At 41.6% G+C, this 26,422-nt stretch overlaps 1 protein-coding gene across 1 annotated transcript in view; it reads left to right on the top strand.

Moving 5' to 3' along the window:
- The first annotated feature begins 3,308 nt into the window (after nt 1-3,308).
- Nucleotides 3,309-26,422, top strand: part of arhgef28a (Rho guanine nucleotide exchange factor (GEF) 28a) — a 285,006-nt gene continuing 261,892 nt past the window's right edge. The window contains exons 1-3 of the mRNA XM_078213883.1: nt 3,309-3,504; nt 13,005-13,188; nt 14,708-14,897. Coding sequence (XP_078070009.1) covers nt 13,106-13,188; nt 14,708-14,897 — 273 coding nt within the window. The 5' untranslated portion in view covers nt 3,309-3,504; nt 13,005-13,105. The remainder of the gene's footprint in view (nt 3,505-13,004; nt 13,189-14,707; nt 14,898-26,422) is intronic.

The following is a 26,422-nucleotide window of genomic DNA, read 5'->3' on the forward strand; positions in this document are numbered from 1 at the left end:
GGATCAGTGGTGCTCTCTGCATTGTTTTGCGCAAAATTTAAAGCCTTGGCGGGGATTTTATGCTCCTATTTTTGTCGGGTGGGATAGGTGGCGGGAGTGGAAAACCCCACGGGAGACCCAGAACGCAGGTTGTGCGCCCCCACCCCCCAACCAATAATATAACAGGATTCCTGACGCTCAATGTCGGAATATCTATTAGACACAAAAGTCTGAGGACATGTACCAATCGACTCGAGAACAACCTCTTCCCTGCTGCTATCAGACTTTTGAATGGACCTACCATATATTAAGCTGATCTTTTTCCTCACCCTATTTGTAACTGCAACACTATATTCCACATCCTCTCCTTTCTTCTCCCCTATGAACAGTGTGCTTTGTCTGTGTAGCGTGCAAGAAACAATACGTTTCACTGTATACTAACGCATGTGACAATAATGAATCAAATCAGATCTTTATGCCTGATAATCTCCTCCCCAACTCCATTAGAATGTCCATTCACATCGGCATTGCCGGGGTGGAGAATTTTGGGGGGGCGGGGGGCTGTTTGGGAGGTAGGGTTTCTATGTTTAATTTCAAAAAAGGTGCCTCGATCCTTGAAGTTGTTGGAGGGATGGGCTGAATTGGAGCCCAACCGCCAGCGTGACTTGGTGGTGACCTCCCCTTCATTGTTTTCCAGTTATGAGCTGAACAATACGGCAGGGAAAGCCACCATTGGGGCTGAAGGCTTCATCGCCTATCCTCCCACCCACTATGCCACTCTGTTTATTTTTGGGAACATTCTGCTCGCAGCCTTCTGACTTGCTACATATGCATATAGGATGGATTTGCACCCAAAATCTAAAAGAAAATGTCACAAGAACGCTCATTCCAGTTTTTCATAACCTATCACCTTCTCTGATCTCTGTCTGCACAAAAGGAGCAGGAGGTTAGAAAATTCATGTGAGATGATGATGGACATGGACAGCGTGGCTAGGGAGCAGCTGGTCCCTTAGTTGAAGGGTCATTCATGAGTGGACACATCTCATAACATTCAAGGCTATGGGCCAAGTGCTGGTAAATGAGATTAGATAGGTAGGTCAGATGTTTCTTGCATGTCAGTGCAGATTTGATGGACCAAAATGCCTCTTCTGCACTGTGTGATTCTGCGATTTCCCATTACTCTTATGAAGTAACAGCATACCAATATCTTCCTGCAGTAAGCAGTTGAATTGTTGTACAAGGCTCTTCAGCCAATATAAATTTGATCTGTGCATGAGAACTAATTATTGTATTTATTATAAAATAGTTTCCCATGTAACGTGAATGATTAGATGTGTTTTTGTTTTCAGGGGCAGGAGTCTATGCTAGCAGTTTTTGAACAGACCTGTTCTTTACCTGAAGATGTACAATTGTACTTTGTATATGAGGGTTCAAGCCAAATGCATGTAACTGTGGCGCAGAGACTTAATGCTAAGACACTGGAGTCGGTTGTTCCAGGTAAGCATGCAGAACTGGATATTTTACTGAATATGATTTAAAAATACATGCAATTCTTTTTTAGTGACCAATTTGAGTTATTTTTAAATTCACTTAATGGGATGTGGGCGTTGTTGGCTAGACCAGCATTTATTGTCCATCCCTCCCTAGTTGCCCTTGAGAATGTAGTGGTGAGCTGCCTTCTTGAACCCTAAGGTTTAGGTAGGGTAATGCTGTTAGGGAGGGAATTCCAGGATTTTGACCCAGTGACAGTGAAGGAACGGTGGTGATGTACTGCCAAGTCAGAATGGTGACTGACTTGGAGAGGAATGTCCAGGTGGTGGTGTTTCCCAGGTAGCTGCTGCTCTTGTCCTTCAAGATGGTAGTGGTCATGGGTATGGAAGGTGGCGAAAATGTAGATGGTGAAAGTAGTTTTGTTTCCTTGTATCTGAAACTGATATTGAAATACTGCCAGGGTCTCCTTTATCAAACTCAGCACATGCCATTCATTTAGGACATTGATAAGATTAGGAATCTAATCTTCCAGAGCAACATAAGTAAAATCGCATGACACCACCTTGTATTTGTAAAGCACAATAACATAATAACATTTCCCAAGGAGCTTCATAGGCGTATTATAAAATGAAATATGACACCAAGGCATGGAAGAAAATATTAGGTAAGATGACCAAAAGCTTGGTCAAAGAGAGAGGTTTTAAGGAGTGCCCTTAAAGGAAGAAAGTGAAATCCAGAGGCAGAGAGGAAATTCCAACGTCTAGGATATGGCGAACTGAAAGCAGGTTTACTAGTGGTAGAGCAATCAAAATCGGGGAGGCTCAAGAGGCCTCGGGCTGGAGGAGATTACAGAGATGGGAGGGGTGGGGGGAGTGAGACCCTGGAGGGATTTGAAAATGGGGAAGAGAATTTTAAAACCAAAGTGTAGCTTGAAGAAATACGTAGTCTTTATGTTACTGGGCTAGTTATACAGAGGCCTGGACTAATGTTTTAGAGACCTGAGTTCAAATCCCAACCATAGTAGCTTGAGAAGTGGCATGGTAGCACAGTGGTCATCACTGCTGCCTCACAGCGCCAGAGAACCGTGTTCAATTCCGGCCTTGGATGACTGTCTGTGTGGAGTTTGCATGCTCTCCGTGTCTGCGTGGGTTTCCTCCGGGTGCTCTGGTTTCCTCCCACACTTCAAAGATGGGCATGTTAGATTGATTGGCCATGCTAAATTGCCCCTTATTGTCCCAAGATGTGTAGGCTAGGGGTCAATACGTGAAGTTACAGGGCCTGGGTAAGGTACTCTTCCGGAGAGTTGGTATACACTCGAGGGATCAAATGGCCTCCTGCACTATAGGGATTATATAATCTATGAAATAAATTCTGGAATAAAAAGCTAGTTTGGTAACCATGAAACTACCAGATTATCATTCAAATATATCTAGTTCAGTAGTGTCCATTTGTCCATTTTTAAAAAGCAATGCTGCCATCATTATCCTGTCTGACTTGGCTGTGACTCCAGACCATGACAATGTGGTTGATTCTTAAATGTCATCTGAAACAGTCTCGTAAACCACCCAGTTATACCAAACTGCGAGAAGGAGTATCGGAATGAACTCAGAACCTTCTGACTCAGAAGAAAATGAGCCAAGGCTTACACTTAAATATATTTATATTATTTAATATTGTATTATATTTAGCACTGCATTTGTAATTTTTCTGTTTTAATACTTTTCATGGGTTTTGTTGCAGGTCATGATACTTTGGAAGATGTTACAGTCTCTGCCTGCATGTGTACAGAAATAAATTCGGTTTCTATCCTTGGCTGCAGTAAGATAACCTACATTGAAGATATAGCGTCAAAACTAGCTCAGGTTCTGGTTGAAAGCGCTGACACAGTGACTTGCACTAGTCACCTTACTCTTCTTGAACAATTTAGCCTATCTTTAGAGGCTCTACAGTCTTTAGATGAGAAGGTGACTGCTGCCATTGAACATTTGGAATTACCACCATCTTGGAATCTGCTTGGCAAGTGGGCAGGACAAGGTAATTACACAGTTAAATTTTAGCTGGAGCTCTACACACTTGAAAAAGGAATGTTATGCTTATTAAAATTTGTGCTGGGTGGAAAGATCTGTTGTGAAAGAAGTCAAAGATTAAATTAGATTAAAATAAGTGGTTTATAATGTGCAGAGAATTCAGAGAATTGTGGTAAGCTTGAAGACGGGTAGAATTTTGGAATCCAGCAAAGGATGGCCAAAAAGTTGATGAAAAGGGGGACAGCAGAATGTGAGAGTCAATTGAGCATGCATATAAAAACAGATTGTACAAGTTTTTACAAGCAAATACAAGTGAGGAGAGTAGCTAAAGTAAACAAGGCAGAATGACAGGAGAAATTGTCATAGGGCATGAGGAAAAGGCATACATGAAGTAAAGGGGATAATAAGACTGAGGAGTTTAAGGTAGTTAATATCAGCAGAGAAAAGGCATTGGTGAAACTTAAGGTACTAAAAGCTGGTCTGAGGACCTACATGCTTGGGTTCTAAAAGAGGTAGCTGCAGAGATAGTGGATATACTAGCTAAGATTTTCCAAAATTCCCTAGATTCTAGAATGCTGTCAGGGGAGTGTAAGTTAGCAAATGCAATGCTGCTATTCAAGAAAGGAGGGAAAGAGAAACCAAGGATCTATAGGTCATTAAGGTTGAGATCAGTCATCAGGAAATGCTGAAATCTATTATTAAGGACGTACTTAGAAAATCATAGTATGATCAGTCAGAGAAAATATGGCATTATAAAATGCTGGGGCCTTGGCTACTTGCAATACATATTAATGACTTGGATAAAAGGACAGATTAATTATCCAAATTTGCTGGTGACTGCTGGGAATGTGAGCAGTGAGGAGGATATAAAGTGGCCACAATAAGGTATAGATATATCAAATGAGTGGCTAACAAGGCAGCAGGCAGAGTATAACGTGGGTAAGTGAGTGGTCATTTACTTTGGTAATAAGAACAGATGGCAGATTGTTTAGAAGGTGTAATGTCCTAACTATGTTGGGCATCGTGGGTTTTAAACAAAAAAAAGGTTAGCACAGTAACACACAAGTTTATTGACTGTGAAAATCCCCTAGTCCCCATACTCCAGCACCTGTTAGGGTACATTGAGGGGGAATTTAGCATGGTCAATGAATCTAACTAGCATATCTTTCAGACTGTGGGAGGAAACTGGAGCACCAGGAGGAAACCCACGCAGACACGGGGAGAACATGCAGACTCCGCACAGACAGTGACTCAAGCCACTGAATCCGGGTCCCTGGCGCTGAGAGGCAACAGTGCTAACCACTGTGCCACTATGCTTTAAGAGTAGTAATGCAGGTGAACGTGGGGTAGTCGCATGAGTTATTTTTCTATAAGATGCCAAAAAGTTACTCACATGATGTGATAATGAATCTTGCTCTCTTTAAACTTTTAGCGAATGTTTAATGATTGTATAAATCTTTGAGCTAATCCATTGGTTGACGGATTTTATATGCTGAATACCATTTAATTGTAATAACCCTCAAACTCTTGTCACGTAAACTGAACCATTATCACTAACAATCTGTCCAGTTTACCAAATCTTGCAAAAAACCTGTCAAATTTTTCTATGGTTTGTCCAGATGTAGTAGATCTCAAGATAACAACTTCTGGCTATTTTGAGTTTGCATCAATTATGACTAAGAGCATGTGACCCTCAGCTGGTCCTGCAAAATCTATGTACAGTTGTTGCCATGGCATTTTAAGTCACTCCCAACGGTGGAAAGGAGACAAAGGTGGTGTATTTCTTATTCATGCACAGGATTGACACTATCCCACTTTTTTTTCTATCTGAGCATCCGGCCACCAAAAATAGCTATGTGCTAATTCCTTCATTTAGACTATGCCAGGATGTCCTTCATGTAGTTGTTCAAGAAACCTTCCACACGGACCAGGAGGAATGATCACTCAGATTTCCCACAATAGATACCCACCTTGGACATCAATTCAAGGTTTCTTGACACATGTTTTCAAATCAGGATCCGTATGATTTGATTTGATTTGATTTATTGTCACATGTATTAGCATACAGTGAAAAGTATTGTTCCTTGCGCGCTATACAGACAAAGCATACCATTCATAGAGAAGGAAACGAGAGAGTGCAGAATGTAGTATTACAGTCATAGCTAGGATTTAGAGAAAGATTAACGTAATGTATGATGTGTTCCGGCTATCGTTTCTTTTAATACCATATCCATTATCTTCCACTTCACGGGCTCATTTCTGGTATGTCTCTGACCTTGAGAAACTGACACAGGCAAATTATCTACCAGCGAGAAATAAAGAATATGAGCAAAACTAGTCAGTGGCATCTGCTCAGTAGATAAATGTAAGCATGATAATGCATCAGCATTGTCGGGGCACTCTGATTGACGATACTTTATATCCTACGAAAGTGCAGAAAAGGTCAGTGACCATTTTGCAATTGGATAGCAGCTAATGATGGTATGTCTTTATATAGCCCATAAATGATAGTTAAGGGTCGATGATCAGTCAGCAATGTGAAATGGCGACCATATAAATAATCATGAAACCTTCCCAAACTAATTATTATATTCAGTGTTTCTTTTTCCAGTTGAACAGAGTTAGATTCAGCACCAGTGAGAACACACAAAACAAAAGCTATTGATCATTCTTCCCTCGAAGGCACAATATGTGAAACAACTGCCCCTACCCCATAAGGTGAAGTGTCACAAGCAAGCAGTAATGGTGGCTTCAGCTTAAATTGAGCCAATACTTCAGACTTCTGCAAAACATCTTTGACATCTTCGTATGCTTTCTCACATTCTGTTGTCCAGTCCCATGACTGTTTCACACATAGTATATTATGCAGTGGCTTCAGTAATGTAGCAAAGTTATGATCAAATTTGCTATAATAAATTACTAATCCCAGAAAGGATCTCGTTTGTTGGACGTACTGCTTCTAAAATAACTTCCATCTTTTTAGGTGTTCTATGTATGCTTTTACTATCAATAACATGATCCAAGTACTTGGCTGACATCTGGAAAAAGTCCCAATTGTCTTTCTTATCAATATCCCAATTGATATTCAGACCATGTGCCTGAAGATGCTCCAATGTTGATTCTAAATTATTCAAGTGCTCTTGTTCACTGGACCCTGTAATTAGAATATCATCCAGGTAACATTGTACACCAGAGAGACCACTTAAAATCGGATCCATCAATCTTTGGAATGGAATAGGGTTGGTACGGATATAATTCCTAAACCAAAAGGCAATCTTTTATAACAAAAAAGATCTTCATGTGTAACAATGATAAGCAATGGTTGAGATTCAGCAGCAACATTTATCTGTAAATATGCTTGTTAAAAATTAATCTTGCTGAATTTTTGCCCTCCTGATAACCAGCAAACAAAGTGTCAAGTGTATCTTCGAATACACTTTTGTATTTATCCAAAAGATGGTTTATGTTTGCTTTGGCATTGATCAATCTGTTGCCAGCACTCCAGTGAAGTTTTATTTCCTCCAACCATGATCTTCCAGATAGAGTTGGAAAATTACCACGGACCACATGGAAATGCAACTCCACTGTTAGCTGATTCAGCTCTACGTTGACCATGATGTAACCTTCTAAGGGCACAATCTCTTCCATGTATATCCTTAAAATCTGATCAACTGGTTTTAAAGGAAGATGCTTCAGCTTTTGTTGGTATGTAGTCTCAGGAATTAAAGATACGGCAGCACCAGTATCAACTTCCATCCTAATAGATTGTCCACTTAACTTTAGAATCACCCGGAATCTATCTGATACACCATGTATGGAAAAGTGGTCGTCATCATATTTCTGGACACTCTTTTCTTCACAGTTGTAATTCTTTTCTTCCAGATTGTAAATGCAACTTATTATTATTCTTGAAGATACTTAGATTCTTCTTCTGAATATTGTTCTCCGGTGAAGCTGGTCTATCCTAACAGGTTTTTGCAGTTTGATCCATTTTGACACAATTCTTGCATTGACTATCCTTGCTCCCACATTCACTCGCTGAATGGTCCATTTTGGCACATCTGTGACATGCTTTATGCTTTTTTGACTTCTTCTGGGAAGTTCCCAACTTGTGGATCTTCATTCCTGCACCAAACTAGACAATCTCTGAAAGTACCTTCTAACAATTCACCAAACTCACGGGGGGATCTTACAACCTCGTCCCACTCAACTTTCGACGAGGCAAGGTGATAAGATCGGATGGGAGGCCAAAAATCAGAAATGGGCCAGAATGGAACCCTGGCTCAGAAGACCGTAACATTTTCTTTTGTTTAGAAAATGTAGAGGAACAGAATCACAGGAAAGCTAATTAACTTTTAATAGCAAAAAAATAAATGTGAACATTTTGACTGTAATACAATGCTCCTATACTCCCCCTTATCTTCACAAATGTGCACAGATTTTAAGGATAACACCCCCTCCCCCCGAAACCCATTGGCAAATGCCACTCAATCGATCACCTGTGAATTTCTCCTCCAATTCTCCCAGATGATTGTCACAAATGTTTCTCAAATATACCCTCAAAAAGACACACTTTAAAATCTTCTTTCAGCTGATACTTTCCATCAGCTCTTGTCATCAAGAATCCATCTCCACGTTTTCCAACTCTCCTTTCAGGATTTCTTTTGTCTTGAATTGTCAAAGCATCCAAATCTCTACTACTCAGTCCCCAACAGAATACTATTTTTTCCAAAGGCTGTAAATAAGAACACCAAACTTACGATTGCTTCCAATCTCTGGCTTTCCTCTAGCCGATTTCATCCAGATCTGTCTTTAGCTTCAGTGACCAGTGCCCTGTTCCAATGTCAGTTTCCTTTGTTCCTTTAACTTTAGACTTCCTTGAAACTTCTCTCCATTTCTCTAGTTTCCTTAATTAGCTATTCTTTAGGTTTTCGATATTGGTTTCCTTGCTCCTTAATATATTGTATGGCTATTCTTATGGCAAAGCTGAGAGAGAAGTTCCCTCTCACACTGCAAGGCTGCTTTTGCTCTGCCTTCCAGTTAAAACTACACTCAAAAAGGATTTTTCCCTCGTCATGTCGGCGAAGTACGAAAATATCCTCGGGCTCAATATATGGCGTGGAGTGGGTCTTTGTTAATATGGTAATATACTGAAATGTATTTAAATTGGGGGTGTGAACCTGATTACGTTGCTGGCGAAGGGTGATGAAAATCCGAAGTCACAATCTCGCCGGCGAGATCCATGGCTTCTGGGTTTTGCCAATCTTGAGCTCAGGCCGACACTCCCATGGACAGAGTGCGGGCTCAAGATCGTCCTCTATAAATAAATAAGTTTTCTATCATTCCTTCACACCAGCAATATTGTAAATATCTTTAGGAAATTACATTTGTAAGATTAGATCATTTGAGTTCTCAATCATGAATTAGTTAGAAGATGATCAGTAAACATTGTGCAGAGCTCTGCTGAGTAATCTGAACTTGCACTGCATTTGTAACTTCACATTGTTCAGATATCCTACACACAGTAGCTCTGCAATTTGTTTCAAAGCCCATCTAAATCACAGGTGTTTTCTGGACTATCGTGAAAATCATACCAGTCTATGGTCAAAAATAACATTAATCCTTTGATGCCAAATATAACTCTTGTGTTGGATGAATTTTTTGCATTCCTCTTTAAGTTGAGCAGAAACTAATAAACCCCTATAAATAGGATTTTAAAATTTTTCATCAAACAGAAATTACTGTTGCATTTTTCAGTACCATAGCGTATCTGAATGTGTTGATCCATTGAGGTGATTTGGGATACACAAGCATCAGGAGTAGTAGACCTTCAGACCCGCTGACCCTGCTCTGCCATTCGGTATGATCATGGCTGATTGGGCTTCAATTCCACTTTCCCGCCTGCTCCCCTATCCTTTAATTCCCTGAGACCTCAAAAATCGGTCTATGTCAGCCTGAAATGCACTCAACAATGGAGTAGCCACAACCCTCTGGTTCGAAGGATTAAGAATCCTTTGAGTGAAGGAATTTCTCCTCATCTCAGGCTAAATGATTGAACCCTTTGAGACTATGCCCGCAGGTTTTGGATTCCCTGACCAGTGGAAACAATCTCTGTGTCTAAGCCTGTCAAGTCCCTTCAAAATCTTGATAGATTTCAATGAGATCATCATTTATCCTTCTAAACTCCAGAGAATACAGGCCTGATTTACTCAGCCTCTCATCATAGGACAATCTCCTCATCCTAGGGGTCAATTCAGTGAACCTTCATTGTCTCCAGCAACTCTGAATGTCCATTTCACAGGTACCTACTTAGTCAAGTTTCCTGCCTGTACTGCCGCCAGTGCAAGTATATCCTTCCTTCAATATGAAGACCAAAACTGCACACATTATTCCAGATGTGGTCTCACCAAAGTCCTGAATGATTGTAGCAAAATTTTATTCCTGAACTCCAATTCCTTTGCAATAAAGGCCAACATATCTTTTACCTTCTGAATTGCTTGCTAACTTTATGCATTCCTTGTATAGGCGCACCTAAGTGTCATCAATACTTACATGTTCCACACATTTAAAAAAATATACTTCAGCAAAGTAGTAGGCACAGGCTGAGAGATCATTTTTGTAATCGCTTAATTAGTGTATATTAATTATACAGAAATTGCATGTCTCTGTATGTCGTAACATTATCCCATGCAGTGAATATTTGGTCTTTGTCCAGAACAATACATAATTCTTTCATTGTTCCTATTTAATTGTGCATTTCAATTAGTCCTGATTGCTGGCATCGCCAAACTGTTTTTGTTAAAACTCCGCATTACTTTGTTGGCATAATTAGAGTGAATGTTTTTCAGTCCTTTGTCATTCATGTGCAATTACATTCAAAGATATAATGAATGTGTGCACCAAGAATGTATTAGCCCAGATTTTGCCAATTCTAATGCACAAAGATAAGACAGGATTATGTGGAAACGGATGATGTTCTGCACTCCCACAGCTCCCCCCAAAAACGGTGCTGAGATTGTGTTCCAGTGCACTTGCTGGTAGTTAGCATCAGTGGATGTAGTTTTGTCCATCATTTCATTCTCCTAATAATTTGGAATTGTCCATTCTGTCCATCGGCCTGCTGTGCGGGACACAGGATTAAGTATGCCCCTGTGAAATGCACATTCAGAGTTGCTGAATGCCAATAAGTATTTTGAAGGTCTTAGACTAAACGCAGCAACAGAAAAAACAATGCACTTTAGACATTTTTTCATTTTGTTTTTTGTTGGAACAAGGGTTCTCATGCGCTATTGTGCCATCTATAGTAAACTAACACCATTACTAGTGCTAAAGAGTTTGGAAGAGGAGAAAGACCTATGGAGGGATTATTTTCCTTTAATATTTGATATGATGTGTGCATAAAATGCACTGGAATCTGCAGGTATTTGTTGCCTGTCCCCAATTGCTGTTGAACTGAGAGGCTTTCCAGCCCATTACAGAGGGCAGTTTAAGAGTCCGCCGCATTTCTGTGGGTCTGGAGTCACATGTAAACCTGACCAGGTAAAGATGATAACTTTCTTTTCCTAAAGCATACCAGTGAACCAGATGGGTTTTCACAACTATCAATGATAGTTGTCATGATCACCATTATTGAGATCAGCTCTATATTCCAGACTAATTAATTCAAATTAAATTTCTCCAGCTGCCTTTTTGGGATTTGAACCCATGTCCGCAGAGCTTTACCCTAGGCCTCTGAATTTCTAGTCCAGTGACGTTATCGCTGCACCACTGTCTCCCCACAGTGCCACCTTACTACAGCTTCATGCAGCATGAATGATGGTTTGGGTGTTGTCATTATGACTGGTGGTACAGAGATGGTGATCACTGCTTTATGATGCATTATCTGTTTCTTTGGCATCTATAAGCACACCATTATACACAAATTAAATCTGATATATGTTTTACATTTTACTAAACCTTTTGGGTTGATTACCTCAAGTGATTTACTCTGGTGCCTTCACTAGTTGGTATTTGACCTGTCTGTGGGCCCTTTCCTACTAAAGACTATGATCCTGAAATTACACTATAGGATATTACTGTATGAATACTTAACTTGCACCTATAAACATCTTTTCTCCATTAAATTAACAGTTGTCCTTTTAGGATAGAGACCAGGAGAATTTTTTTCTCCTGAGGCTTGTGCAACTTTGGAACTCCACCCCAGGAGGTGGGTCATTGACTTTTAAGACGGAGGTGAATAGATTCTTGTTAGGGAATCAAAGGTGTTGATGGGAATGTGGAATTCAAAACACAAACAGATCAGCATTGGACAGGCTCGTGGGGCCAAATTGCCAATTCTCCTATTTTGTCTGTTTGTACACATCAATCCATTTAAATTAAAAGTTTCAGGCTCATATACACTGTGATTTCTCTGGAGGCCCCATAGATTCAGCTATAATTTCCCTCTGCATTGATCAAGGATACAATTATTCCCTGAGCATGTAACTGAGATGAAAAGAGACATGGACTCTTGCAACAGTTCTTTGCCCAGTCTAAATTTTGTGCTATTTTCTGAGTAGTTTTGAAGGTGGAGAACTTCAGTTGATAAAGACAGAAGTGTTGAAATCGTACACCAATGTGAAATCTTTTTTTCAATGTGCTACTTGTTTCTTTTTCTGGAGTTTCTACCAGCTTAATCACTAAAGTAGGCCTTTTGAGTTTACTTCCAGTCTGCCCAGGCTGGAAGACCTAATTACAGAATACCAGTATCCTCCTCTCACTCCAAACAGACAAGCTGAAATGCTGCAGGTCTGAAATAAGAGCAGAAAATGTTTAAAGCACATAGCAGGTCAGTTAGCATCTGTAAAAGGAAAAGAAAGGTTAGAATATTCCAGGTGTCTTTAACTGATAACCTTTAATATGATGAAGGGTATGCATAATCTGTCCTTTGTCTTTTTCCCTTGAAGATTTTCACCCTGAAGATGCTTAAAAATTAAAGACATTTCCCCTTCTGATGTTCTCTGATACATAAGGATAAATATTTGCTCAGGCAGCAGCACTGCTGGAAGTGTGACCAAATGGGACTGCTACAGTCACTTTGCTCTTGTGACAATCTAATCTCACATTCTGGGCTCTTGGATATTTTCATGAGAGGGCAGAAGCTTACAACGGCCAAAAGTTAAGAATCTCACTTCTGACCCGTGTTGTTGTGTTGCTTTCGGAAGTTGGGAAATAGGATTGTGGACCCCATTATACAGCAAGTACACTTACATGAGACTGTGTTTCTCATTGCCATTCAACAAGGGGAATTTCAAAAGGAGACCACCATGTTTTGGAAACTTAACAGAAAGAAATCTGAAAGTGGCAGAAATTGCAGTACCAGGCATTGTAATTTGATGTAATTTATCTCCTGTGTTTTTGTCAGTGCCAATGCTGAAGACAGGCAGTCATCAAAGAGGTGAAAGCTTAAAATTTGCCTTCCAAACAACTGAAGTAACTCTTTACCCTGATTTGCTTTGTTGTTTCTAGAGATAATCCACAGGGAGACCCTGCTACATGTTTCAGTGAGATTAGGTCTTTATAAATTCACTCAGTTTCTGCTGTGCAAACCTGGTGGTATCCAAGCTGTCATGGTGCCCAATGAGGAAGGAATAACACCTGTGGACTTAGCATTGCAGAACCGGATGCAATGCCTTGCTGAACTTTTCAAAAAGTAAGTACCTGATATGAAAGTGGTCCGTTTTCCAGTTCTAATGTTACAGCATTTATTTTTAATTTCATTACTACAATGAAATTAAATTTCAATACTACAGTACACAGTGGCACAGTGGTTAGCACTGCTGCCTCACAGCACCAGGGACCCAGGTTCAATTCTGGCCTTGGGTGACTGTGTGGTGTTTGCACATTCTCCCCATGTCTGCATGGGTTTCCTCTGGGTGCTCCGGTTTTCTCCCACAGTCCAAAGATGTGCCGGTGAGGTGGATTGGCCATGCTAAATTTTCCCTTAGTGTCCAAAGATGTGTAGATTTGGGGGATTAGTGGGGCTACAGGGACAGGGTGGGATTGGGACAGGGTAAGATGCTCTGTCAGAGAGTTGGTGCAGACTCAATGGGCCAAATGGCCTCCTTTTGCATTGTAGGGATTCAATGAAAAAAATTGTTTTGATTCTGATAAATGTCCAATTAAGTGTATAATGTCTTACATCCAGAATGAAGTGTAAGTAAGGGTTGGTATAGAATTGTAGATCACCTTACAAGTGGGAATATATATGTATGGCTATCTATAACAGTTGAAGGCTGTTTCACTGAACTTGTTAATGTGGGAGAAGCAATGGAGGAGGATGATATGGTTAACCATGTCAAAAAGCTGCAGAGGTTTGAAAGCATGAGGAGGACAATGTGAGAATATCAGCTAACATCTCTCAAACTTGGGACTGAAAGCAAAGGGGATAATATGGGGATAATTGAGGCTTTCAAGACTGAAGTTGATAGATTTTTGGGAGGTGATCATAACAAGGTTAGGTTATAGATTAGCCATAATTTAAATGAATGGTAGGTGCTGCCTCCAGGGACTGGAGGGTCTAATCTTGTTCCTAAAGAGAGCAGACTAAATCAGGGCTTCATTTCCCTCCATGTACCACCGCCTCAGCCTCCAATTAGTTCAAAGCATTTTTGAAAATGCCATGCCTTTTAAAGTAGCATTTGCAGTATCTGCCTCAAACAAAAATAATGTTGAATGGATAAATGAATGAATAAAACAAAAATGACAGTCTGTTGATTGCAGTGTGCTGTGCGATTAGAGCACATTAGATCAGTGGACACTTTTAGATGAAGTGTGGTAAACTGAGCCTGTCTGCTGTCTTGAGCACGTGTGAAAAATTCCATGATGCCAGGTGATAAAGAAGAGAGGTCTCCAGTGTCTTACCCACCATGTAGCTCTCAATCAACATTCGGAAAAAAGACATTGGTTTATGAAGGTGTGCACCTCCTCTATTTGTGGGACATTGTTCTGCACAAATTAACAATATTGCATGTCCCTACATTATATCAGTGGCAACATCTCAAAAGGACCTCACTGACTATGAAGCTCTTTAGGTGTTTGTGAAAGTTAATGTAAATCGAAGTTCTTCCCTTTTCTTTTTTCTGTTTTGAATTGTTCAAGATAATTTGTTAAAGCGATTGCAAAAGAGGGGTACAATGAAATTCATGTTGTTTCTCTTTTTTCTGTCATAGTATTGAGAATTTCCAAGCAACTCTCTCAGTCAGAATCTCTAAGACTTATGGGGATAGCCACATACTACAGAAGTGTATTAATGGACCAAACACTTTCATACTGACCATGGAAAACAAGATAAGGCACTCATTGGAGTCAGATATTCTACTTCTGCAGAGATATATACAGGATGCTAACTTAGAAAATGCGGTAAGTTGAAAATATCTTCCTGCAATTTAAATCTGTTACCACTATTAATGGGAGTATAAGTATGGTGTCTCCTCAATATTGGTGGACATTCACAAGCATGGCTCAGTATGAGTTTTTCCATCTAGATTTAGATACTGATAAGGAGAGAGAAATTAGAGTATGAAAAAAAGAATGCTAGGAACATAAAAACAAATAATAAGAGTTTCTACATGGTATTTTAGAATGAAAAGTGAGTATTAAGTGAGTGTTGATTCTCCAGAGAATGAATCTGGGGTATTAATCATGTAAAACAAAAAAATGGTGGGTGAATTGAACAGATATTTTGTGTCTATCTTCACTGTCAAGGATACAAATGTCATTCCAGAAATAATTATGAATCAGGAGGTGAAAAGAAGGGAGGATCTTAAGATAATTATCACCAAGGAGAGGGCACTTAGAAAATGGTCCTGATGAACTTCATCCTAGGATCTTAAAAGAACTGACTGCTGAGATGAAAGATGCATTCGTTTCAATTTTCCAAAATTCCCTACATTCTGGAAAGGTTCCATCAGATTGGAAAATAGAAAATGTAACTCCTCTTCAAGAAAGAAAGGCAATAGAAAGCAGGAAACAACAGGTCAGCCAGCTGAACATCTGTCATAGGGAAAATTCTGGAATCTGTTATTGAAGTTATAGAAAATCTCAATGCAATCAAGCAGAATCAACATGGTTGTGTGAAAGGGAAATCATGTTTGACAAGTTCATTATTTGTTACTTCCTTAATAACACCAATGTGGATAAAGGGGAACCTGTGGAGGTGGTGTACTTAGATTTGCAGGAAGCATTTGAGAAGATGCCACATCATTGGTTACTTCACAAATTAAGAGCTCACGGTTTTGGGGATAAGATATTAGCTGGGATAGAGGATTGGTTAGCTAACAGGGAGGAGAGAGTAGGCATAAATGGGTCATTTTAAGGTTGGCCTGATGTAGACTGCTACAGTGCTTAGTGTTGGGACCTCAACTACTTGCAATCTATCAACGAACTGAATGAAAGGACTGAATGTATGGTTGCTAAGTTTGCTGATGACGCCAAGATAGATAGCACAGAAATATGTGAAGAGGACATAAGGAGTCTGCAAAAGGATGTAGATAGGTTAAGTGAATGGACAAAATTTGGCAGATGGAGTATAATGTAGAGAAAATGTTAACTTGTCCATTTTGGCATGAAAAATAAAAAAGCAGCATATTCTTGAAATGGAGAGAGATTGCAGAACTCTGCACGACAGAGGATCTCTATGCCCTGGTACTTGAATCACATGAAGTTGGTATGCAGGTACAGTAAGTTATTAAGAAGGCAAATAGAATGTGGTCATTTATGCATAGGAATGGAATATAGAAGTAGGTATGTTTTGCCACAGAGCATTGGTGAGACTACTGTGTATAGTTTTGGTCTTACTTAAGAAAGGACGCAATTGCATTGGAATAAATTCAGAGAAGGTTCACTTGGCTGATTCCTGAGATGAGGGGATTACCTTTTGAGGAAAGGTTTGACAAGTTGGCCCATATACATTGGAGTTCAGAAGCATCAGAGGTGATCTTATAGTTCTAATTTATTCATTCTTTTTAAAAGAAATTCATTCACGGGACATATAGAAACACATAGGATCCTGAGGGGACTTGACAGGGCGGTACGGAGGCAGAGTGGTTAGCACTGCTGCCTCTCAGCGCCAGGGACCCGGGTTCAATTCCCATCTCAGGTGACTATCTGTGTGGAGTTTGCATGTTATCCCCGTGTCTGCATGGGTTTCCTCCGGGTGCTCTGATTTCCTCCTACAGTCCAAAGATATGCAGGTTAGGTTGATTGCCCCTTAGTGCATTGGGGATTAACAGGGTAAATACTTGGGGTTACAGGGATAGGGCCTGGGTGAGATTGTGGTCAGTGCAGAGTCAATGTCCTCCTTCTTCACTGTAGGGATTCTATGATTCTATGACTTGCGGGTGATGCATTTTGGAGGATCAAATTTAGGTGTGAGTTTTATTGTAAATGGCAGAATCCTTAGGAACATTAACATATAGAACGATGGCCCAGGGGTATTATCGCTAGACTATTAATCCAGAAACTCAGCTAATGTTCTCTGGACCCAGATTCGAATCATGCCATAGCAGAGGGTGGAATTTGAATTCAATTTTAAAAAATCTGGAATTAAGAATCTACTGATGACCATGAAACCATTGTCGATTGTCGGAAAAACACATCTGGTTTACTAATGTTCTTTGGGGAAGGAAATCTACCACCCTTACCTGGTCTGGCCTACATGTGACTCCAGAGCTACAGCAATGTGGTTGACTCGCTGCTGTCTTCCAAGGCCAACAAGGGATGGGGGCAATAAATGCTGACCAGCCAGTGATGCCCACGTTCCATGAATGAATAAAAAAAATACAGAGGGATCTGGGTATGCAGGTCCACAATTCCATAAAAGTGGCAACACGGTGGCCAAGGTGATTAAGAAGGCATGCAATCTGGTCCAAACAGGCTCAGGCTGGGTTTTGATGCCCACCATGATGGAGTACTTGCTGGCATTTGCTGTCAGGTTCAAACTAAAGAATGGCTGAAGTATTGCCAGTTGCAAAGGAATTGATGGATAGCAAAAAGATTGATCAGTTTTAAGAGAGGACAAGGAGGAGGTAATCCATTTTGCAGTTCTACACTTTTGAAAACTACTTTTGATATCCAGCTCAAACCAGTCAATTGAACAGAATCGCTTGATTTCCAGAACAGAAGATGCCCCATCCAGGTTAATACCAACACCCTTTTCAAAAATAAGTTTTAAGTTTATTAGTGTATCAAGTAGGCTTACATTAACACTGCAATGAAGTTACTGTGAAAATCTCTTAGCCACCACATTCCACAGCACCTGTTCGGGTACACTGAGGGAGAATTTAGCATGGCCGCTGCACCTAACCAACAGATCTTTCGGACTGTGGGAGGAAACCCGAGCACCCGAAGGAAACCCACACAGACACGGGAAAACGTGCAGACTCTCCACAGTCGCCTAAGCTGGGAATTGAACCTGGGTCCCTGTCGCTGTGAGGCAGCAGTGCTAACCATTGTGCCACCGTGCCACTGTTGTGAGTGAAAAAGATTCACTCAGGATTTCTGTGGTCAGTGAGATTGTGCAATGCACTGAAACAGACCATCCGGCTTAATTAATCTATTCTGGGTCTACGTGTGCCTTTTTCCACCTTCACTTCATTTACAGCTATCAATGTATCCTTCTGTTCCTTTCTCCCTGGTGTATTTAAACTTCTTGCAGCACCTGTTCGAAAAGGGTTTAACTTGAGCTTTGCCAAGTTGTGTTTGATGAAGATATCAGCTTTATTTTTAAACCTTGCTACTTCTGTTCTCGAAAAGCAAAATAACGTGGATGCTGCATTTTCTATTTTTATTTTTTTTTTCTGTTTGTGGGCTTCAGCCATAAGGGTTTGGCAAATACTGTTTATCATGGTCCATCACCTGGAAGTCCCCCTCGAAGTCACTCACCATACTGACTTGGAAATATATCACCGTTCCTTCACTGTCACTGGGTTAAAATCCCTCCCAACAGCACTGTGGATGTACCTACACCACATGGACAGTGGTTCAAGAAAGCAGCTCAACACCACCTTCTCAAGGGCAATTAGGGATGGGCAATAAATGCTGGCCTGGCCAGCGTAGCCCACATCCTTTTAATGAATAGCGTCATGGTGGTACACTGGTTCGCACTGCTGCCTCACAGCTCCAGGGACCCGGGTGCAATTCTGGCTTTGGGTGATGGTGCAGAGTTTGCACATTCTCCTCGGTTTCCTCCGGGTGCTCCGGTTTCCTCCCACAGTCCAAAGATCTGTGGGTTAGATTAATTGGTCATGGTAAATTGCCACTTAGGGTCAGGGAATTAGAAGGGTAAATAAGGGGATGGTACCTGGGTGCATTGTTGTCGGTGCAGGTTCGATGGATCGAATGGCCTCCTTCTGCACTGTGGGGATTCTATGAAAAAGAAATTCTGCCCAAAGAGACGCCTGAGCTTCACCTGACTGAGGAGTTACAATAATGGATGTACTCTCTGGTACCTCTCTGATCTGAGAAGAAGTACTCTTTGATTGATGTTGAAGTAGGTTCGCAGAGCTAATGTCAGATTTTTACTGCTTGATTCCATTTTCACCCACTACAGATGAGCAAATGGGAAAACGATTCATTTTCCATTGAGTTTCACAACGAGTTACACAATGATGGAGAACATTAAATTGCTGAGATTCGAAATACTGACTGTCAGTAAACAATTTTGAGGGAATTTAAAATGCCTAGTTTATACTGTTCAATGTCCGGTTAAAATATTTTTTCAGCAATCATAAAATCACAATTTTATAATACCTGCATGAGATAGTTTCCTTTAGCACAATTATTTCACTACACTAAATCAATACCATTAGACGCTCGATGTATTCATAAATTGCCTAATGTTAGATGTTGCAGATTTTGGATTAAATTAGACTTGATTAATGCTGTTTAATATTTAGTCATTATTACAGTGCACTGTTTTTAAAGATAGAGCACAGCTTGTAAGGACAATAGCAAAATATGAGGACTGATTTTTCACTTGTCAAGCCAGGTTGACACAGGGCAAATGGGTGGGTAAATTTGAGATAAAATACTTACTATTGTGTTCCCTATGCATTTCTACCTATTACATTTGTAATTGCACCGTTGCCTGAGTCATGAGACCATAAGATATAGGAGCAGAATTAGGCCATTCAGCCCATTGAGCCCACTGCCATTCAATCATGGCTGATAAATTTCTCAACCCCATTCTGCCGCCTCTTCCCCATAACCCTCGATCCCCTTACCAATCAAGAACGTATCTGCCTCTAAATACACTCAATGAACTGGCCTGCACAGCCTTCTGTGGCAATGAATTCCATTGATTCACCACCCTCTGGCTGAAGAAATTACTCCTCATCTCAGTTCTAAAGGTTCGTCCCTTTACTCTGATTCTGTGCCCTCAGATCCTAGCCTCTCTTACTAATGGAAACATCTTCCCCATGTCCACTCTATCCAGGCCTTTTAGCGTTCAGTCAGCTGAGGCAGAGGCCTCATGAATACATGTAAATTGGAGCTGTATGATACACTTCAGATTCTTGTTGCTGTTTTAACCATAAATGGTATAAATCTGCCTAGTGCTGAACCTGCCAGTAAAAGCGAGTGGGACTGGTCATTCAGAACAGTTGAAGCAGTGTTTAAAATTGCACTCGCTTGTAAGTAATTGGATCATGGCATCTGTGAGCTTCTGTGCTGTTTGGATTGCCTGAAGAGTTTCCAGCTTCCGCATCAGTTCCTTCTGATATTCTCGCTTAATTATCCTCTGTAAACTTGATCGACTTATAGTGGCTGCTGTTATTGCCACGTTTCATTTGGGTGGGTGAAGAGGAGCAGCAGCAGCAAGCTCGGCAATGAGCATCAGCAACAGCTGGACCTATTAGAAGACAGCGGGTGAGGAGGGCTGTGGTAGGAACGCAAATGTGGCACACGGGATGTGAAAGCCACAAGTCAGTTTCTTGGATCTACCTGAAGAGAAGTTAACAAGGATGCTGCATTCCTCTAGTCACTTCTGCAGCTGTCTGCAACAGTACGTTGTGCTTCCAGAATTGCCACTGGCTCATTATAGTTTGCTGAAGGGGCATCTCTCCAATCTTTCTTTTGCATTCCAGTGCGCTCAGAAACAATCAGCACTTATTTGACATCAAATATTCTAAATTGGAATTAGTTTTTTTTTTCAATTCATTCATGGTACAGTGGCACAGTGGTTAGCACTGCTGCCTCAGAGCACCAGGGACCCGGGTTCAATTCTGGCCTCGGGTAACTGTCTGTGTGGAAATTGTACATTCCCCTCCTGTCTGCGTGAGTTTCCTCTGGGTGCTCTGGTTTTCTCCCACAGTCCAAAGATGTGTAGGCAAGGTGGATTGGCCATGCTAAATTGCCTCATAGTGTCAGGGATACGAGCAGTGTGACTATGTAGGGTTGCGGGCCTGGTTGGGATCATTGTCAGTACAGGCTCAATGGGCCGAATGGCCTCCTCCTGCACTATGGATTCTATGGGATGTGGGCTTCACTGGCTAGGCTGGTATTTATTGCCCATCCCTACTTGCGCTGGTGGTGGTGAACTGCCTTCTTGTATCCCTGCAGTCCTTGTGATTCAAGAGGATGGTTAGGGATGGACAATAAATGTTGGCCAAGCCAGCAACGCCACATCTCTTGAAAGAATAATCAGAATGTTTGGGTAGAGATAGCTGTATACTGTGTACTGGGGGGGGGGGAAGAAAATAAAGCTCCCAACACTGCAGTCAGCAGTGTTTTGCCATCTTTGACATCAAATGTGATCAAAGACAAAAGGTGCTCAAAGGCATCGAATACACCCGAACCAATCAAATAAACAAGAACGCATCAAATGTGCTCAGTAACCTGTATTGAAAAATGCATGGAAATTAAGGCTAAAAATCTGATTTTATTCAGTTCCTTTCATTTAGCCCAGAAGGTCTTCAAACTGTACATTCTTGAGAGTGCAATTAGCGTTTAATTTATTGTATTAATTCATTGGTTGCCCTTCTTAGAACAAAATATGCAGGATGTAAGACAATCAGCGTGAGCTTTGGCATCCCTGTGCATCCCTGCTTCCTACTCCCCCACTCAGCACTACCTGGTTCCCTTCCCCCACTCCAATCTCCTCCCAGTGCCCCCCACCCCCCAATCCCCCATTGACTCCCTCCTTTCCTTCTCCCAGTCTTGGGCTTTCATCACACTCCACCCACTCCCCACAATCTCTGGGTTCGTACACATTGTGCTCTTCGACACCCGCCACAACCTGCCAGTGTTGGAGTTGAAGAGGATGTGGAGGGGTGAAGAAGAAGGGTGAAGAGAAGGAAGGGAGGGGAAGGGTGAAGAGTGGGGGTGTAGCGAGAAAGAGATGGGGTGGGGAGAAGGGAGGGAGGAGGGAGCAGAGGGAGTGAGGAGTGACAGTAGAGAGGGGAGATGGTAGTGTCAAACTCTGCCCACGTTTCTGGGTCAGGGCATTAAGCAGGTCACTGATGACTTGTTTTCTGGGGTTGATCAGTGCAACATCTTCGAACAAGAATTATTGATCTCAACAATTAACTGCAGAGAGTCTGTGGATTTATTCCACAGTCTGGCTCCTTCATGTTCAGGGTGATGGGTCAGGTCACCAGAACACCAGCCAGCAGCATTTGTCATTAGGAAAAGATAACAGTTCGTTAAAATCCAGCTAGAAGCTGATCATGGAAAGGGGGTCATGCAGGTTTGTGCATGGCACCCAAATAGCTGTCAACATGCAATAATCCTTTGACATACAACTATCCTTCCAAAATTGGATCTTCTAGGAACATAGCAGGCTGCCTGCTGGGGAACCAGGGATGTTCTCCATGCATGTGGCTCATGATACCCCCTCTGCAACCCTGCCACACCTGAGCAATGTATTATGTCAGCTGTACATCTATCAGGGTCATTATGCGGCATATTATATGGCTGCTTAAACAGAAATTCAGGTGTTGCGTGTTTCTATGGGCTTCACAGGGTGTGCTGCATGAAGTACTTGTAATGTCCTAACTATGATATGGAGATGCCGGCATTGGACTGGGGTAGGCACAGTAAGTAGTCTCACAACACCAGGTTAAAGTCCAACAGGTTTATTTGGTAGCACGAGCTTTCGGAGCGCTGCCTCTTCATCAGGTGAGTGGAGGATTGGGTTCACAAACAGGGCATATATAGACACAGGTTCAATTTACAAGATAATGGTTGGAATGTGAGTCTTTACAGGTAATCAAAGTCTTTACAGGCGCAGACAATGCGAGTGGAGAGAGGGTTAAGTACAGGTTAAAGAGGTGTGAATTGTCTCAAGCCAGGACAGTTAGTGAGATTCTGCAAGCCATAGGGGTTACAAGTAGTATGAAATGAACCCAAGGTCCCGATTGAGGCCGTCCTCACGTGTGTGGAACTTTGCTATCAGTTGCTGCTCGGCGATTCTGCGTTGTCGTGTGCCTTGAAGACCGCCTTGGAGAACGCTTACCCGAAGATCGGAGGCTGAATGTCCTTGACTGCTGAAGTGTTCCCTGACAGGAAGAGAACACTCCTGCCTACCCTAACTATGTTAAGGATTGTGGGTTTTAAACAAAAGGAAAAGCTGTGGTTTGCACACGTAGATTCAAACTAACAACAGATTTATTCCTGTAAACTTGCCTGTACAGAGTACAAACTGAAAATAAAACAGCAGTCTGTGCAAACACCCTAAAGACATAAACGTCAAATCATGTGATCAGCTCCATGCAACCTTTTGAAATATGTAACACAATCCATCACATGAAAATGGTGTGCTGCATCCTGCATAACCTCACCTTACAGAGAAGCCTGCATTTGAAAGAGGCAGACTAACAGCAGCAATACTTAACAGACTAGAATGACGGGGGCGGGGGGAGAGAAGGAAGTAGCAGATATAGGAGGGTCAACCCAACGAGGCATGAGCGAATTGCTCAGTGATTCCAGTCATTCCCCTGCCCTGAGAACTTGCGCAAAGCTCCTCCGCATGAACAGCCCTTCTTAAGTCCTTCACCACTCCTTTCATCCTGCTTTAACTTTAACATCCTGCATTTTAAACCATTCAGACAACTTTATAGTAAAGATGCTCTGACAGTACAGGCTGAGAGCAAATTTGCTGACATCATCTGAGAGCGGAGTACATGATGTTCCTGCTATGGCATCGTCATTCCATGTCAATGGAATGTCAATCGTCAAAAGCAGTCACTCTCACCTTGCTTCTTTTGTCTATGTTTTGATCAGGTGTGTACTTATGCCAGGAGCTGAATTGCTCTGATGGAATCCAAACTAAACGTCAATGAGCAGGATTTTTCTGAGTAAGTGCTGCTTAATAGCACTATGGATGACATTTTTCATCACTTTGTTGATGATTGAGAGTGGACTGATGGGGTTGTAATTGGCCAGCGTTGGATTTATCCTGCTTTTTGTGTACAAGACATACCTAGGTTATTTTCCATATTGCTGGGTAGATGCCAGTGTTGTAGCTGTACTGGAACAGCTTGGCTAGGGCTGTGGATAATTCTGGAGCAGAGATCTATGGTACAATTGCTGCAACACCATCAGGCCCATAGCCTTTGCAGTATCTAATACCTTCAGCCATTCGTTGATATCCCATGGAGTGAAATGAATTGACTGAAAACTGGCATCTGTGGTGCCAACATGATGGATCCTACTGCTGTAACCATGATATATTCTGTTGTAACTGCACTTGAAGGTTACTGCTTGGACACAATGAAGCAGTATTGTATAAGTTACAAGGAAGTCTTTATTAACAATACTTAACTATGTACATATTTATAGTAGATATGGAGAGGACGCCATACCAGGTCGTTACACATTGCTCCTTGTCTCTAGACTGGCACCAGTTCTAGGTCATGTGCCTTGTATCAAATGTGTGGGCAGTAATCTACTCAGCCTCACATTAACCCTTTAGGTACCTGATACTTCTATTACACCTCCCCCAAGTCTTTATCCCCTGGATAGAGACTGATATTAGTTTACTTCCAGTGTGCTTCAAGTCTTGCATTACTATAATTATAGTGAAAGTAGGAAGGAACTTAAACGCAGAATTAAGAGGGCTAAAAGGGGCCATGAAATGTCTTTAGCAAACAGAGTCAAGGAGAATCCCAAGGCTTTTTATGCATATATTAGGAGCAAGAGAAAGAGGAAACCAATTCAAGAACAATGGAAGGAAGTTATGCGTGGAGCTACACGAAGTGGGTGAGATCCTTAATGAGTACTTTGTATCGGTATTCACCAAGGAGAAGGATATGATGGATGTTGAGGTCAGGGATAGGTGTGCGAATGCTCTAGAGAATGTCAAAAACCAAAGGAGGAAGTGTTTCGTATCCTAAATTTCATTAAAGTAGACAAACCCTTGGGGCCAGATGGGATCTATCCCAGGTTACTGCGGGAGGCAAGGGGAGAAATAGCTGGGGCCTTAATGGATATCCTCACACCCTCTTTGACCACAGGCAAGGTTCCAGAGGACTTGAAAATAGCTAATGTTGTTCCCTTGTTTAAGAAAGGAAGCATGGGTAATCCAGGAAATTATAGGCTGGTGAGTCTCATGTCAGTGGTGGGGAAGATTTTGGAGAGGTACTGAGGGACAGGATATATGCATATTTGGAAGAAAATTGACTAGTTAGTGGCAGGCAGCATGGTTTTGTGCAGGGAAGGTCATGTCTCATAAACTTGATTGAGTTTTTTGAAGCAGTGACAAAGGTAATTGATGATGGAAGGGCTATGGGTGTAGTTTATATGGACTTTAGTAAGGCATTTGACAAGGTCCCACGTGGCAGATTGTTACAAAAACTAAAATCACATGATCTTCGGGGTGGGCTGGCTAGATGGATACAGAACTGGCTTGGTTATAGAAGACAGAGAGTAGCGGTGGAAGGGTGTTTTTTAGAATGGAGATTTGTAGTTAGCGGTGTTCTGCAGGGATCAGTGCTGGGACCTCTTGTTTATAGTATATTTAAATGATATGGAAGATAATGTGGGCGGTCTGATTAGTAAGTTTGTGGATGACATGAAGATTGGTGGAGGTGCTGATAGTGCCAAGGATTGTCAGAGGATACAACAGGATATAGATAGATTGGAGACTTGAGCACAGAAATGGCAGATGGAGGTTAATCCTGACAAATGCGAGGTGATGCATTTTGGAGGATCAAATTTAGGTGTGAATTATACCGCAAATGGCAGATCCCTTAGGAACATTAACATACAGAGGGATCTGGGCACACAGGTCCACAGTTCTCTTAAAGTGTCAACACAGGTGGCCGATGTGGTTAAGAAAGCATATGGCATGCTTGCCTTCATCAGCCGGGGCGTTGAATACAAGAGTTGGGAAATCATTTTGCAGCTATATTAAACCTTGGTTAGACCACATTTGGCGTATTGTGTGCAGTTCTGGTCACCACACTACCGGAAGGATGTGGATGCTTTGGAGAGGGTGCAAAGAAGGTTCACCAGGATGTTGCCTGGTCTCGAGCGTGTTGGCTGTGAGGAGAGGTTGCATAAACTAGGATTGTTTTCACTGGAAAGACGGAGGCTGAGGGGAGACTTGATAGAGATCAACACAATTATGAGAGGCATAGACAGGGTGGATAGTCAGAGGCTTTTTTCCAGGGTCGAAATATCAATTACAAGGGGACTTAGGTTCAAGGGGAGAGAGGGAATGTTTAAGGGAGATGTAGGGGGAAGTTTTTTACACAGAGTGGTGGGTGCCTGGGACGCGCTGCCAGAGGAGGTGGTGGAAGCAGATATATTAGCATCATTTAAGAAGCATGTGGATTGGTCCATGAATAGGAGGGAATAGAGGGATACGGAGCGTGTAAGGTTTTTTTATGTTTAGTTGGGGCATCATGATTGGCACAGACTTGGAGAGCCGAAGAGTCTGTTCCTGC

The sequence above is a fragment of the Mustelus asterias genome, chromosome 6 (genome assembly GCF_964213995.1).
Source record: "Mustelus asterias chromosome 6, sMusAst1.hap1.1, whole genome shotgun sequence".
NCBI classification, from domain to species: domain Eukaryota; kingdom Metazoa; phylum Chordata; class Chondrichthyes; order Carcharhiniformes; family Triakidae; genus Mustelus; species Mustelus asterias.